The following is a 16,830-nucleotide window of genomic DNA, read 5'->3' as shown; positions in this document are numbered from 1 at the left end:
TTTTACAGACTATACTGGTCTAATTAAAATTATCTGTCAACCTATAGATTTTGACCTTGTGCATTTCCCATACATAATCAATTACTGGGTTTCATTAGACATTAATTTAACTTTGCTGGATGGTCAAGGCTTAGCATTCAAGTTTGCCCAATCACATCTGTTTTTCTGATAGCCAATATAAGAAAAAAAAGGTGTATAAAATAAGGCATACAGGTGCACTTGAATGCACCAATCAACCAGACAACCCATAACATCTTCATTTAGAATCTGGTTAAGCTGCTACAAGTGAAAACCTGATAACCCTTTTGTTTTAGTGAGATGCTTGCACAAACAAAGCTACTGCAATCCTCAGATCTCTACTGTACATCTGAGCTTACATCAGAACACATCCCTGCTAATTATAACCCATGTTAGATACGTCGATTCGCCACCTCTGGCACGAAAAGCTGGTAGCTACTACTTTGATGAAAATCAATGTGAGACTAAATGACAACTTATTCTAATGCAACCGCATCCCAGATTCCCCAACTCCAGGTAATCTCCCTGGTTACAAAAATTAATACACCACACTCCACCAAGCAAGAGTCACTGTTAGCTGCCTCCCTGGCACCAGCAAATTTCTCTACTGTTTGACAATTAAAATGAAGTGGCTCATTTATGTTCCCAGACTGTGTGCTAGGCAAGGGAGTTGGCATTAAAAATTCTTAATACTCTCTAGAATGAATTAATTCTTTGCACATCATACAAAAGGAAGAAGAAATACTTACTAGTACAGAACTTCATTTGCTTCATGCCTTTCATATCTAACAGTTTCACACATCAGTCTGAAAGACAAGGAAAGAAGTTTTAATTACAATATTTTACTTTCCAAAGTTAGTCAGCATTTCCAAATTTGCCTCCAGCACTTGCAGAAAACAACCAGCAATTTAAAGCTAAGCTGATATTTAATTTAAGAGAATAAATTGTTAAGTCTAAGCATCAAAGTTCTTAGTTCATCCAAGATCAGATTTGACTTAGGACATTACATGTAAATGATCCCATTAAAAAAACCCACAACTTTTATGAAATCAGTAAAACTATACTGATCTCAGTTTATAATGTGATCTGACAAAAGCAAGGTGCTTTATGAGGAAGCAATTCAGCATTTTAGAAATGGATGGAAATCTGCAACACGTAAGACTAACCAGATATACCACAATATATGAACTGCTTCCTTTTTTAAGTCAAACCCCAGAGATAAAGCAAGAAACCACATTGCGTGGCAAATTGATGCTTTTCACTTTGTTAAAATTCAGCAACTTAAAAATTACCATGAGATTTTAATGCTGAAATCCCACAGGGCTCAAAGTGGAGAGAATTTCCTGCAGGAAAATCCTCTGTATAGAGGGGAAGATGGAAGCACTTTTGCATTCACAGTCTGCCTGACAAATGTAGCAACTGTGTTCGAACTTACCACATATTAGGAAATGCAATGATTAATTGCTATTAAAAAAATCAACATGCCTTTTCTGACTGCTGTCTTAAGAAAATGGACCCTTTAAGTTACTGGGGAGCTGGGAAGGAAACCAACCCCACCACCTCCCTTGGACTTTGTATGGCTCTCAAGCAGACTGCAAACAACAAGGCTATTTGACAGACAGTCAGAAATTTGCCTAAGGGGCTTGTGAATATTCAAATGAGGAACTATATTTCAATTTAGTAAAGAAATTCTTGTTCCTTGCAGGATCGGTCATCTTAACCTCAGCACAGCAATGACCTGCTGTCTGCAATGGTATCCTGAAGTTGAAAAAAAGCCCAAGAATTCCTAAACACATAACAAGTCTCAAAATAGTTGATGTGAGGCCTGGAAGAGTTGATCTGAGTTTGATGTGACATTTAAAAGGCTTCTTATTGCTATTTCCCATTATTTCCTAAATCATTCATTTCAACAGCCAACATGATGCTATAGATGTTACCTTACCATTCTTCTCTTTCAGGATTTTACTTTTTAATTAACCCCACTAAGAAATAATGTTTTTTTCTGTTCAGAAGTGACTTGTAGCAGTATCTTGGTAACTAATAAATTGCTAATAGATCTCAATTCTCTTTGAGAGAGAGAGAACTCAATTCTCTTTGTTAAACAGAAAAAAAAAAAAAAAAAAAAAAAAAAAGAGTCAAGTTTTACTAGCACCACCCTTCCTCTGCCCTGGTATTTTCAATGAACCCTCTAGACTCCCTATGAGAACTTTTCTTACAATTTCCGTATTGTATCTAATTAAGCATTAGGTACTCTACATCAGTTTCAGCTAATGGAAAATGTGTTGGCTTCCAAGCCCAACAAAAAGCTTTCTGAATGACAGAACCTTCTATTTTTCAGACACTGTTGCCCACCACAGAATGAGATCTTGCTAGAGGCAAGAAAAAAATCTTTAAAAGGCACTGAAAAACTACCATCTGCTTCTACCTCCTGAGCCCTCAATCTTCTCTCTCTGATCTTCTGTTTCAACAGAGGAGAGGAGAGAAGACATGAGGTTACTGGGGAGAAGATACCAGAAAAAAGTCATTGCTAGCAGTCAGATTTAAAAATTAAAGTACTATCAAGGATAGTTTGTGCCCTACTGGTCTGAAACGATGCTGGGCATGGGGCCATCTAGGAGTAGGAGTTACAGGAAACAGAATCACTTTAACAATCAAGTTTTGTTCCCCTCTGAATTGGGAGCAAAGGAAGTACATTCTTGATGAAGTCATGCAAGTTCACCACTGGCACTGTGAGTTTTAAAGTGCTTGAGTCCTGTAATTAGGACAGTTATAGGGGAGACAATGCCTCTTAAAGAAGTTAATCAAGTGTTTAGATTCTTGTGTTAAACTGGAACGCTTAGATGTTAATAGTGACTAAGTAGTACAAGCCAAATTGCTTCCTCAAATATTTAAAAAATTGAAGTATTTCTGGTCAATACTTGTGTCTAATTTTTGTTCAAGTGTGCTTTGCTAAACAAATGTAATAAATTCAAGATGAGATCAACAGCAAGCCATGAGGTAAGTTATTTGCTACTATTTGGGGCTATATTTCATACACTATCTTTTAATGCACCTCAGAGGCTTTTGTGGCATCCCATCACCAAAAGAAACGTTGTATCCTAAAGGACACTATAAAAGTTTTCTGTCCCACATCTGCTGAGAGCTCTGCCTTTTCCATCTATGGTACTGTAAACAGAAGCTCTCTTCTAGGAATTCACTCTGCCCCGAGCTCCATGCATTCCTCAGCAAGAACCTCATTCTGCACAGGAAGCCAAGAAGCACACACAACATACCACGCAACCAGATGTGCACACTTTGATCTTTGTAAGCAAGTTAACATCAGTTCCACTCCAGCTATGCAAAACTTGATGTCTTTAAGTCTTCATACATTGCAACAAAACACCGTAACTGCATGTGATCGTGGTCTCTTCCCACAGCAGAATTACACAAACTATTTTGAAGTCATTGTTCACATTGCAAAATTATTTTATTTTCTCCGAATGACAGAATATTCATTTTCTTGAGAAGGTAGACTCTGACAGAATGACAAAGCAACAGGGCAGACAGAAGAACCCAATCCAGAATTAATCAACTCAAAGTTGCTTCAAGCACCTTCAGACATAGTAAACACTGGCAAAACCCACAATGCAAAGTAATAGTAATTCACCTTCTTCCCCCATAAAGCATATAAGAAATATGCTGGCCTCCTTTCAGATCCATTAGGCTCAAACTCATGCCCAAATATCCTTAGAAACCTCAGCTGTAGGACATTTAATGTCTTATATGAAGACAACCAAACAATGACTTAAAAAAACAGAAGTCTTTACAACAGTTAGAAAGTTCATCTGGAATTTCTATGACTTAGAATCATAGAATTGTTTCGGTTGGAAAAGATTTTCAAGATAAATACTTCAGCTATAAAGTTAGAACATCCAAGTCCACCCTTAAACCACGTCCCTAAGCACAAGTTTGTAAATACCTAAAGGGATGGTGACTCCACCACTTCCCTGGGCAGCCTGTTCTGGTGTTTGATAACCCTTTCTTCAGTAAAGAATATTTTCCTAATATGCAATCAAAACCTCCCCTGGTGCAAGCTGAGGTCATTTCCTCTCTTTCAATTACTTGTTCCTTGAGAAAAGAGACAAACACCCCCCTCACCACAACCCTCTTTCAGGTTGCTGTAAGAAGTGATAAGGTTTCCCCTCAGCCTCCTTTTCTCTAAACTGAACAAACTCCCCCAGTAGCTCTTCATTAGACTTGTTCTCCAGACCCTTCACCTGCTTCATTGGATATCTCTGAACACACTCCAGAACCTTAATGTCTTTTTTTGTAGTAAGGGGACCAGAACTGAACATAGCATTTGAGGTGTTAAAGACTGCCCTAGTCCTGCTGGCCACACTGTTTCTGGTAAGAGACAGGATGCTGTTTGTGGCCACCTGGGCACACCACTGACTTGTATGCAGCCAGATGTCCCTCAACAGCCCCCGGTCCTCTGGGCAGCTTTCCAAATATTCATCCCCCAGATTGTAGCATTGCACAGGGTTGTTGTGACTCAGGTGCAGGACCTGACAGTTGTTCTTGTTGAATCTCATGCAAATGGCTTTGGCCCATGGATCCAACCTGTCCTGATCCTGCTGTAGAGCCTTTCCATCCTCAGGCAGAACAACACTCCCATCCAACTTTGTCATCTGCAAAACTTACTGAGGGTACACTTGATCCCCTTGTCCAGATCATTAATAAAGATACTGAACAGAATTAAGACATTAAACTGAAGATATCAAACAGAATTAAATAAAAATTCTGTGGATGACTTATAAGCAACTTTTTACTAAGTGTCATTTGCACATGTAGTGTTTGTCCAAAACTTCTGCACTAAAACAAGCACAAACTGAAATAGGAGATGAACTGAAATAGGAGATGAATAGCAGACTCTGATACGTCAATTATCACATTGCAAAAATGATCTGGATTATACATGGACTGCCATTCAGGACTGGAAATTGTGCTCTGTACTTAAAGCATTTACCTCTGATCTCAAAGCCTGAAAACAGGCATATCCATAATAAATTTGGAGGAGTGTACTATGGATAAACACATGCAGACATACAAGAAGGAAGTGTTAGAACAACAGAGAAAGAATGAAATTAATATGTGATGGCCAGCTTTATAGTTTGAAGTAGAGTACACAGGTGTAGTGTGTAGTTAGAAAACCTACTGCTCCTTTGCTTTGTTAGTGCATTTATGTACATGTTTTTAATGACAAATTATCATACCTTAGCTGATGCTCTCTCAGATTAGACAAGGCTTCCATTCCATGTAAATAGGAATACACAATCTCCAAATCCTACAAACATAAGGAAAAAAATCATTAGGATTCTCCAGCTATTAAAATACTATTTTTACAAAGCATTCAGAGCTGTTCTAATAGGGGCAGCAGGGATTTTTGAAATAACACATTTACAGGAGGGTTAAGGCAAGTTGCAGGAATATCTTTGATTACATGTTGGATCCTGACATAGGGAAGAATGATCTATGTCCACATGAGAAAATACAAACACAGAAACCTTTCTGCTTCTGCTGTCATTACTCATGTCCAGAAAATGAGCCTGGCACAGAATTCCAGTGAGCTACTTTGCAACTGCCACTGTCCCACTTCCCAATACCAACATACCCAAAAACCTGCACTTATTACATAGACAAAGCAAACTCAAAGAAATTAGTATTTTCAAGTTCAGGGAAAAGAAAAAAAGTACAAAATTCTAACAAAATTCCCCATTGTACATAAGTTTTTCTAGAATTGTATCCTCTTCAAACAGAAACTAAGCTACAAGCATGGCATGAAGAGAAAATCAGTGGCATAATTTAAAAAAAAAAAAAGTTTTACATTTAACCTATATTCAGCCACTGCAGACTGTCGATATCCAGCTCCTAAGACACCATTAATGAAAATATGAAAACAACATCCAAGACTAAAACTTTAAGATGCAACTAATGTAGAAAGTGTTACTTTGCACTTCCTTTAACCATGCTACAGTTCAGAAAAGATAGCAGGAGTTACACCCAGTCATTAAGACTAAATAGATGGCTTTCACTCAGTAGCTAAAAGAACATCTTTTTCTCACAATGAAGAAAGCAAATACTCAGGCTGAGAAGTGAAAGAAACACTCAAGCCAAATGCTGATATTTCACTTCTATTCAGTTCCTTCTGTTCCCTTGCTCTCTAGAGGCTCTGGTCCTCCTGTGAGGAGCAGAGGACACACCAAGGACAAAAATAATTATGCATCGTTTGGGATGGAGGGACCTTGCACATAGAAGGCTTTAAGGAGAAAACACAGTAGTTGCTTGCTTTTCTGCCTCCAGCCCCCTTTTGGTTTGGTTTGGTTTTTTAATACTAATAAAAGCACATGCGTGCAGCAGTCAGTGACCCACTGGCTTGCCAGACAGGCTGGGGTTGAGCAGAGACTCCTGGGAGCCCTGTGGCAGTGGAGGGGACAAACCTGACAGTCCCCGTGGCACCACTACTGCTCATCCAGAGGTGCTGGGCTCTGTGGCACCGGCCCCGGGGCTGCCAGGGGAAGCTGGGAGCAGACCAGTGGGGAGCAGCACCCCCAAGCAGTGCTTTACATGGAAAAGAGCCTGGCCATATGGAGCTACTTTAATTCATTTCCAGCAAGCCTGTCTAGCAACAAGCTGACACAGAACAGAAGGGGAAGAACCCGATGCCACCAGCCTGTACTTTTTTCTCAAGTGGCACAGATTTTATGTGCACTAAAGGATTCACAGACAAATAAAGAACCATGAAAGATTCTGGTTTACAGGGATTCACAGATATAAAAAGTGTAAGTGCATGACCAAATGGGTCAATGGACAATCGGTTTCCAAAACTTCATGGTGACACAGCCCTAGTGATGAACCTTGTAGATGTACAAAGCAGTAAAGACCAGCACGTGAAAAATGCAGCTGAAGTGACCCAAAGATAGGGGGGAATGCATTTAACCACTGAAGGGTGTCATTCTCACCAGTTTCCCAAGCAACTGACAAGATAATTCAGGGAAAACATCTTAAAAAATAAATAACCCCCCTTTAAAATATTAGCATACTAGGCAAGTATTTGTAAATACAACATCCCATAGGTCCTCAGTACCAGGAACTGCCAATAGTGGAGCTCCTTTACACTCAAGTTTCACCTGAAGATCAGGGGAGTGTGAAGGAAAAAAAAATTAAACAAACAAAATTAAACAAATCCTTACTTGTGCTTCCACCATGGCTGCTAGCTGCAGTAGCACAGGGAAGACAAAGTTAAAGACAGCTCATCGCTGAGAGCCCTAAGGTGTTTTCTTTGTTAAAAGAAAAGAAAAAAAAGACAGCAAGAAAACAGAGCAGTGCTCCAGGCAGAGTGGTCGAAGGAAATAGTCATTACAGTATTGCAGCCAATATGCACTGGCACTACATCAGACAGCTGCTTCCGAGAAGTGTGCTGCGTCCTCTCCAGAGGGTTTCTAGCAGAAGAGAGCTCCCTCTAGCACCAGAAGTTTGGCATTAAAATTCAAGTTAACAACCGGCATCTTTGTTTTCAATTTTATTCTCCATAATGGTGCAAGGTATGGAAAACTCCAGGCGAGTCAAAAGAGCTGTATGTTTCCACATATTGCCAGTACACACTGCACCCTTTCAGTCAGTCTGCAGTATTAAAAAGTAGAAAAGCAGCTTGAAAAAGCAAACTGATAAAAGTAACAAGTTATTGCCAATAGGCCTCTGCAGTTTTCCATCTATTTCAGAGAAGACAATGCTTCTCTTACTTAGAAAACATACTCATTATCAAATGTAAATACCTGTTTCAACATCTTAATCAAAACTGAATTAATGGAACGCCAAGAGTCCTTCAGAAATATTTGTGCCAAGTGTTGTAAAATGCTAAACTGATTCCAAATTCTTGAAACAATGGTTTAACTACTGCCACGTCACAAAAATTATGCAAGCACATAAACATAGGCATGTAAGCTATGAATTTTTATTTTTAAATTCTATAAACTGGCCCAAAAAAATAAAATTGTAAGAGTCTCAGGAAAAAACTGTCTTTCAACAAGGACATAGGCTGCCTATGTGATTTATGCCAGCTAAGTTGAGCAAAACCTGAAAGCTGCAGCTAAATTCAAACCCCACTGTGGCTTAAACAAGTAATTCTCCGAGTTCCCAGTCTCCCCTAGAGCTGCCTCCAACCAACCCCCAGAATATGTGACAGCAACAGTCTGATACCTTTTTTTTGGTTTTTACGAAACATGTATACAAGTTTCCACAAGATGGCAGACTGAGCCATCAAAACTTCAGAGAACAGCATTCCTGACAGTTATTCTATTTATTAAAAAATTTAACGTTATACCAATTTATAGAAATGAGGAGCAGCAAAGCTAATAAGCACCAACACAACCAGTTAAATATTCTGCTACGGTAAGGGCCATTTATACTGAAGCATGGAGGAAGCACCAACTTTCTAGTTTTATCCTGCCAGAAGAACTGAGTGAAGACAACTGCAAAAGCAATGCAAAGGCTCAGCTGCAGCTGATCCTGATTCAAGAATCAAGCTCTACACAAAGGCTGTGACAACAGCTTGAGGGGAAAAAAAAAAAACAAACCACTCCAAAACCAAAATTGCATGCAAAGCCAAATTAGTGTGGTTTGTAAGCATATTTTTACTGAAATTAGTGCTATAAGACTGAAATCTAATCTATGCTTAAATTTGTACTGCAGCCAAAGTCGTATGCTTGGGTTCCTGTGTGTGGAACAGCCCAAAATTTGTTTAATTCAGTGTTAATTCATAATTTGTTTCCACAATATCAGCTGGCTCGGTTTAAAGTTCTGACCATACTTTGAAACAAAGCTGAGAGACCCAAGTTCATAGTTCAAATTCAAGTAGATCTGTAGATCCCCAGATCTGCAACCTTACCTCCTGTCCTGGTTAGACTGTGACACCTCTCCTCTCCATTCTAATAAAAACCTGTCTATGTTTATGACATTTCTATCTATTTCACTTGTGCTTCAAACATATTTGGCAATGTCACTTACACAAACCAGACAAACCCAAACCAGAACATCACCCTCAAATTAATGAATTAATAATTAAATGAAAAAGAAGGGGAAAAAAAAGTCACCCCCTAGCTTCATGAAGAAATTTTTATTTACGATAAAGAGATGTGAAAATTTGCTACTTTGGACTGGAAAAGTTGAATCTCTCTAAAACCTGCAGTCTTATGCTGGTTTCAGTCCTGCTTTGCATTAAGTTGTGAAACTACAGGCCCAATTCAACCATTATCTTAGACAAAGAGCAAAATGCTGAGCTGAGAAATTCACTGTTCTTAGTGAGAAATTCAATTCTCTGAAGTGGCACACAAGTGGAGAGAAGCTTTCCTCTTATAACGGTTTAATTTTAAACCAACGCGTAAATTAAAATACAAGCTAATTCCTTAATTCGCTGTCTTGGAATAAGAAAAATAGAATTCACTTTTCAAAGTACCCAATATCTGCCTTAGGCCAAAACAGATCTGCCTACCAAGAGTACAGCAGGCTGATCTTTATGAAAATAACCCATCTTTAGCTCACATTCAGCCAGCCACCAGTAGAACACAGGAACATCAGGTTCCAAGGGTGGAAGTGGGTGAGCACAGCCTTTCCCTGTCACACCTGCCAGCTCACACTCCATCCCAAGCCCAGGTTTCACTCTTGTGAAAACGGGACATCCTACCCATCCTACCCTCCTGGCTGCACTCCTGTCATCTCCCTGGCCCCAGGGCACCTGCTTGCAAGGACCCAACTTCAACTTCTCTGTTGACAGCACGAGACTCACGAGGTCCAGTCTTGGGGTCACAGAGACAATGACTCACACAGTGATGAAAAGGTGGGACCTCAAAGTCTTCGATGGGCTTGAAACCCCTGGCAGGAAGAGGCATTAGTTGCTTCTGTATAGCTGACTTAACAGTTAATTTATTTCAAAGCGGAATGATAGACTCATAGAATCAAAAGTTGGAAAAGACCTCTAAGATCAAGTCCAGCAGTCAACCCAACACCAACTAAACATGCCAACTAAACATGTCCTCAAGTGCTACATCCACACTTTTTTGAACACTTCCAGGACAATGGCTCCACCACTGCCCTAGGCAGCATGACCCCTGTTCCAATACCTGACCACTCTTTCCATACATAAATTTTTCCTGAACCTCCCATGGTGCCACTTCAGGCCATTTCCTCTCATCTTATCAGTGGTTATTCAGGAGAAAAGACCAAACCCCACCTTACTACAACCTGCTTTCAGGTAGTTACAGACAGCAATAAGGTCTCCCCCTCAGCATCCTTTTACCCAGACCTAGTTCCCTCAGCTGTTCCTATTAAGTTTTGTTCTCCAGACCCTTCCACAGCATCACTGCTCTTCTTGCTCCAGGAACTCAATGTCCCTCTTGTAGTGAGGGACCCAAAACTGAACACTTTATTAAAAGGTACAGCTTCACCAATACCTCTTTTCTCTTTAAAGTACTTTAATACTTGAAGTACTCTTCCCTTTTCTCTTGAAGTACTTTAATACTGTTTCCCCAAATTGTGATTTGTCAACAAGAGCAGCAATGCCAAGGTTTTCTTTCCCTCGTGAGGAACAAAGCCACAATCCAAGCCCTGGTTACTGAAGTCCTATCTCTCTATATAGCAGCAGGATCCCATCTTTTTCCCTTTTCATTCTTGCACTCAGCACCTGAAATCATTTGACCCTCAGCCACTCAGGTAGCTATGCTAAGCATATTTTTTTTCCCTCTAGCACTCATTTAACACTTGCCTGTCTGGATGCCTCTACTGACTTACCAAGCCCCAGGCAGTACCAGCATCACCAGAACTAGGCTGGACTGCCACAAAATCAACATCATCTGGCTTTAACAGAATTTCTGTTCACAGAAATGTCTACTTTTAAGTAGGTTTGTTCAGACCTCGTTTGCACTGTCACATCAGGCTCTCTCCAACAAAAAACTCAGGAGATGACCCAAGTTAATGCCTTCAGAAACAGCAACCTCTGAAAGAAAGGCAGGCCAGGTGGTGGGGCAAACTACGTCAGCAATCCCAGCGAAACCTCTCTCCCAAGGCAAGACGTCACCCCAAGGGTGAGCTCACATCTTGCACATACTGCCAAAAGGGAGGAACAAAACCACAAGAACTGACTTAGAGAGAGAGACCAAAAAAAATAATCCAGTATTGCTGATACCAACATCCCTGCCACTCACAGGTGAAGTATCCAACCTCACCTCCAGCTTCTCAGCAGCAGAAAAAACCTCAGCAGAGCAGTTGTGCAGGAGCATGCCCAGGTATGTACGTATGCACTAAACAGTGACCCACACCAAGACTGATTTGTTGAAGAGATTAAAATGAAGCATTTGTCATGTACTACAAATTTTTTACGTTCCTTTGTTAGAGCAAACTACTTATTGCCTTGATGTTGAATTGGCAGCTACATGGATAAGAACCGAAATATTTCAATGAAATTACTTATAACAAATGGCCCAAATTGATACATTTGTGAATTAAATCCCATGGGCCATATTTTAAGGATCAATATAGATCATGTAATTTACTTTTGTAAATTTACCTGAAATTACTATTTCTATCAGTTCATTTTGAAATATATAAAAAATAGCAAACTATCAAAGACTAATAAAAATTCATTCTTGAATGCAGAATAAAACTGCTAGTTCTTGACACATTCATTTTCTAAGCCTTGTTTAGGGTGCAAATCTTGGTCTAAATCTTGGTCATGACCATCAATTAGCATTTCCTTTATCCAAATTTGACTTTTTACTATGGAAGTCTTATTCTTCAAACAGAAAACCTACAGGTGACACTGCCCTAACCAATGATCTCTTAGCAGGGTTCAAAAAGTTCCTCTCCTATTTATAAGCCACATTTAACACAGCTTCACCTCTTGTTTGCCCTTCTCTACCCCCAGGACTCCTGCTTTCCTGACAAGTGCTAGACAGACCCATCCAGTCACCATCTAGTCCAACATAGCCCTCCCCTTCCCAAGAGCAGCACCATCAGCTCCCAGACAAGCTGCAAGCCTGGAAACTGAAAATTCATTACACTGATTCAAAGGGTCTCAGCTCAGTAGAGTTGCTCCTATAAGCACCATCCATCACACCACATTGCCATTATCATTTCTTATCTCTCTTTTGCTTTGTACAGAAAGAAAGAAAGAAGTGGAGGGTTAAAAAGCAAGGAAGTGGAGGGGTAAAAAGCAAGAACCAGTGCTGAAGACTAGCAAGGAAGGATAGAGGTCCTGGAGCAGGTCCAAAGGAGGGCAACCAGGCTGGTGAAGGGACTCCAGCACAGATCCTATGAGGAAAGGCTGAGGGAGCTGGGGCTGTTCAGCCTGGAGAAGAGGAGGCTCAGAGGAGACCTCATCACTCTCTACAACTCCCTGAAAGGAGGGTGTAGCCAGGTGGGGGTTGGTCTCTTTTCCCAGGCAACCCTCAGCAAGACAAGAGGGCATGGACTTAAGTTGTGCCAGGGGAGGTTTAGGTTGGATATTAGAAAGAATTTCTTTACTGAGAGGGTGATCAAGCATTGGAATGGGCTGCCCAGGGAAGTGGTGGATTCTCTGTCCCTGGAGATATTTAAAAAGAGACTGGATGTGGCACTCAGTGCCATGGGCTGGGAACCGCAGCAGTAGTGGATCAAGGGTTGGACTTGATGATCTCTGAGGTCCCTTCCAACCCAGCCAATTCCACGATTCTATGATATGGGTAAGAAAGCAGCCATAGTACAGAAGCTTTGCTGTTGCCAGTTTACCACCCACCAGCCTAGCCTACCTTTCCGCAAACTGCCTGTTCCAGGCAATAGCTTGGCTTATCTCAAAATCACATCTGTCCAAGGCAGTGATAAGACAATTTGAAACTGAGGAGTTTCTAAAAACAAATGCTTTAACTCCCAGTCCAAACAGGTGATTTAAAAACAACATTTGAGTTTAAAGGTCTGTTACAGCCATCAAATGTCAAATTAGTTACCTGAACTTCAGCCAAGTGTGCTAGTGGCCACTGAAGTTCCAAAAATAATTTACCATCTTAAACCTGTATGAATTTGTCTCAACTGATATGCACTATAATTGAGGAAATCCATGACAAAACAACACTCCACAGCAACCAGGCACGACTAAGCTTGGGCATCAACCTTCAACAGAAGGGAAGTTTACAGAGCATCAAGCCAATCCCAGTCTTTACTTCCTATGCTCCAGCTAGGCACTGGGAAAGGAATATGGAAATTGCATCAATCTTCAAGAGGTGTTGGCACACCAAAATTGTTATTTTTAGCTTCACTGTAGGAGGGTAGGGACATTTGTTCTGGGTTATGGGTGGAATTCTTAAACTGGATTAGAAATGGAAGGAACAGGCAATTTAAAGATGTAACTGAGTACCTGCACATGAAGCTCATCAGAAAAACCTTTAAAACCTCAAATAAAAAGGAGAAATCCCATTTTCCTGGTTTGTCTTAACTGGGGGTTGTCCCAGTACAGAGCAAAAATATGCTTCTCAAGACACTTCAACTGCATTACTGCCTCAAAGTCAGAGGCTAGAAAAACACCATAGGATCACAGCAAAATAGTTGTGGAGAAACAGGATGTTTCAATGGGATACTTAAATCAGTCTTCCTGTCTTTCAAATATTTTTTGTTTTGTTTTGTGAATTGTTTCCTTTTTAAACAAAATTTCCTCAGCAATTTCATTACATGTTTATTTTTGCATTTTAGATTTTTTTTTTTCCCTAACGGGAAGCAGGTTAAAAACCTCTACTTACATGCAGTGCCTCACAGATTTACATCCATAAACAGTTTTTGGTTTTCAATCTCACCAGCAGAACCTGCTCAAATGTATCAAATGAGTTGGAAGGTTCAATGACCCACCCACACTAACAGACTTCTAAAACCAGCTCAAGATTAGTACAACTGATTCAACACATCCTGCTGGTCATAAGGCTTTTAGCAGAATAAAGTAAAGAAATTAAGACATTCATTATTATAATCATCCCAAAAGATGGGGATAAACGTGGAAACCGTAGATGGGAAATGAAAGCCTGCCATCTCACAGAAGTCAGTGAACAAACTAATGAGCACAGGAAATTACAGGGTAGCACCATGCATTTCTTTTCTGCTTTCCAGACACTCAGAAGTCAGACAATTAAATGCTTAACACAAAAGCCCAAGTTCTGTAGTCAAAAATCCAAACGTTTGCTGCATGTCCAAATGCAAACAAAACGGTTTCACTACAAAAGATCTCTCCTACTGACTGCACAGTCCATAATTATGAAAGGCACTTAAGTTACTCCCCATCAAAAATAAATATAGCTGCATTTTTGCACGTTTCAATATTTATAGCCAGGAGTTGGAAGTTTGTATTAAAGCTCTTCTATCCATTTTCACATTCACTGCAAAAGCATTCACATCTTTTGTTGCATAGTTATGCTAGTTCCTAGGAGTTTCTTTTTTTTTTTTTTTTTTTTTTTTCTTTTGGTAATGCCAAGGAGAGTCTCAAATTCTCTAATTCTTTTGAGACAGTCCGTTATTCATCCCATTTTTTCCATTACATCCTACTAAATGCAAATCAATCTTCTAAAAAATACATCTTCATCAATTACAGTGATTACAATGAATACTCATTTTTAAATAACCACTTGCAGCAGAGATTAATTTTACATAAGTCTATCCAAATACAGAGGACTGTAATGACTGGCAGTTTGAAATAATGAAATTTATAAAAAATATTTTTAAAATCAGGAATAAAGTACAAAACAGATGATACTAATTGACACAGAATAATTCTGGAGTAAACAGACAAAAGTAATTCCTAGTTGTCACCAAGCTGTGGTGACAGAAGCATTTTAAAGGAGTTTAGCTTGAAGAGTAACACAAGGAAGAAAAGACCACATTACATCAGGTAGGGCTGCCTTCTAAAAATAGGGTTAAGCAGTTAGGTGTGCTTAGATGATTCCCTAAAAGCTATCAGGGCAAAATCAAGACATGACAATTCTCCAATGTTTTTGCTGGTGGTGGGTTTTTTTAGAGTTCTTGATTAGTCTAGAGGTTTCAAAGCAACCAGGGTTAATATCCATGATACCAGTTCAAGCACAAGGACTCTCATCAAGACAATCTAGGCATAACTAACCAAACAAATTGCCATGAAGGAAGCACATCACTCTCCAGACTTGACCTACATTAAATCTTCCTATATTTTTCCTTTTGTTGGCAAGAGGAATCTATTTTAAAAAAACCAAACAAAACAGCGACAACAAAAAAACCAACACCTTATTTCTGTCAAGCCCAGGTCATGAAATTTCAACATCGTAACCAAGTGGTAAGCACAGCTACACGATGCTCCTTTTTAGAATGCATCACGAAAATGATTAAAATCCCAGCTACACATGCTTTGTAGTATACTGGCCCTTCATAGCATACCAGATTTTTTAAATAGGGCAGGTATCTCAAATGACAGGGAAGTTGCAGGGACATTAAAGTGCCGTCATTTGCCAACTGATCTGCAGCAACTGCCCATGTGAGCTTTTTCATAAAGCTTGTTGGCAAGCTCAATTTAGTAACAGCCTGAAGTGCCAATGTTGTTTGGCTGATGAAGGGGTATCCCAGTAAGCCACCTCTGCACAATGACTGGTGATCATCTGTCTGCATCTGAAGCTATAACAGTCCCAGCTGCAAACATTTCATGTACATACTCTGGGATACTGGAATTCTACCATGTTGAAGCGAGACCTTGGAATTGGCTTCCTTGTGCCTTTGGAAAGGAGAAGGTTGGCAACAAATCACCAGGGAGGCTTTCAGCCCTGTCCCCAGTGCTGATCATCACCACGCTGAACCCCTCTGTTCAGTGAGTTTCTCTCCTGTCAAGGAAAAAATCCAAAACCATTACAAAAACACACACTTTGGCTGGGAAATATGAGCTCCCGGGAACAATTCAATTCCAAGTCAGCCAGCAGCACGCTCATTTCCAGAATCCTCTAGAGCATCAGAGCATCCTCTACTTAGTAAACTGGGATTTTCCAGAAGCCCTTGATGCCCAGGGGGACCCCGATCACCCCCTCCAGAGTTTACTTTTTGCAAACAGGGCTGAGCCAGCAAGGAGCACCCACATGGCAGCTGGCTGGCTTATTACCATGACAACTCACATCCAGAAACAAAAGAAACCAGCGTGCATTGGAAACTGCACTCTGCCAGAACTTGCAACAGAAATATCTCAGTAGTACTATAATCAGGAGAAAGTACAGTGAGTTATTTTCTATGGCTGGCCTACAACCATTTTATATTGCTGGCCTACAACCAAAGGAAAAGAAAAAAAACCCCACAAAGTAAACAAAACAAAAATAAAGTTTGCCTTTCCAACCACCAAGGCAACAGTGAGTATTTGCTGAAATAAAATGGCACCACTCCTTTTTGATTCAGACAGCTTTCTTTTTAAGAAAAATCAGTTCTGTTGCTCAGTTGATTTGCATTTACGAATCAAGCAAATGCAGATATAATAGAAGTACAAAGAGGGGGGAGAAAAGGTTATACCACAATTAATTTTTAAGTTTTATACCCCAATACACATATTCTATATCCAAGTGTGTAAGCAAAACATGAAGATTCATTTTGAAGGATATAGTTTCTCCAACATTCAAACATATCACTCCTCTTAGTTCAGCTCATACTTCAAACAAAAGCTTTGTTATTTGATTACATGGCTTAAAAGGAGATAGCAAAGATTTTTTTTTTTTTTTTTTGAGTAGCTGATTTTACAGCAGCATACTTCAGAGCATTTATTCCATT

At 39.9% G+C, this 16,830-nt stretch overlaps 1 protein-coding gene across 13 annotated transcripts in view; it reads right to left on the bottom strand.

Moving 5' to 3' along the window:
- The window catches only part of RAPGEF2 (Rap guanine nucleotide exchange factor 2), a 180,103-nt gene that overhangs the window by 116,035 nt on the left and 47,238 nt on the right, over positions 1 to 16,830 (bottom strand). For all 13 annotated transcript variants that reach the window (XR_011725733.1, XM_071743073.1, XM_071743062.1 and 10 more), the window contains exons 2-3: positions 5,271 to 5,341; positions 768 to 824 (exon numbers count right to left, since the gene is read on the bottom strand). Coding sequence is in view for 12 of the 13 variants with exons in the window: in XM_071743073.1 (XP_071599174.1) it covers positions 768 to 824; positions 5,271 to 5,341 (128 nt within the window). In the remaining variant the exon portion in view is untranslated. The remainder of the gene's footprint in view (positions 1 to 767; positions 825 to 5,270; positions 5,342 to 16,830) is intronic.

The sequence above is a fragment of the Heliangelus exortis genome, chromosome 4 (genome assembly GCF_036169615.1).
Source record: "Heliangelus exortis chromosome 4, bHelExo1.hap1, whole genome shotgun sequence".
NCBI lineage: Eukaryota > Metazoa > Chordata > Aves > Apodiformes > Trochilidae > Heliangelus > Heliangelus exortis.
This window is presented reverse-complemented; position numbering and strand designations above follow the sequence as displayed.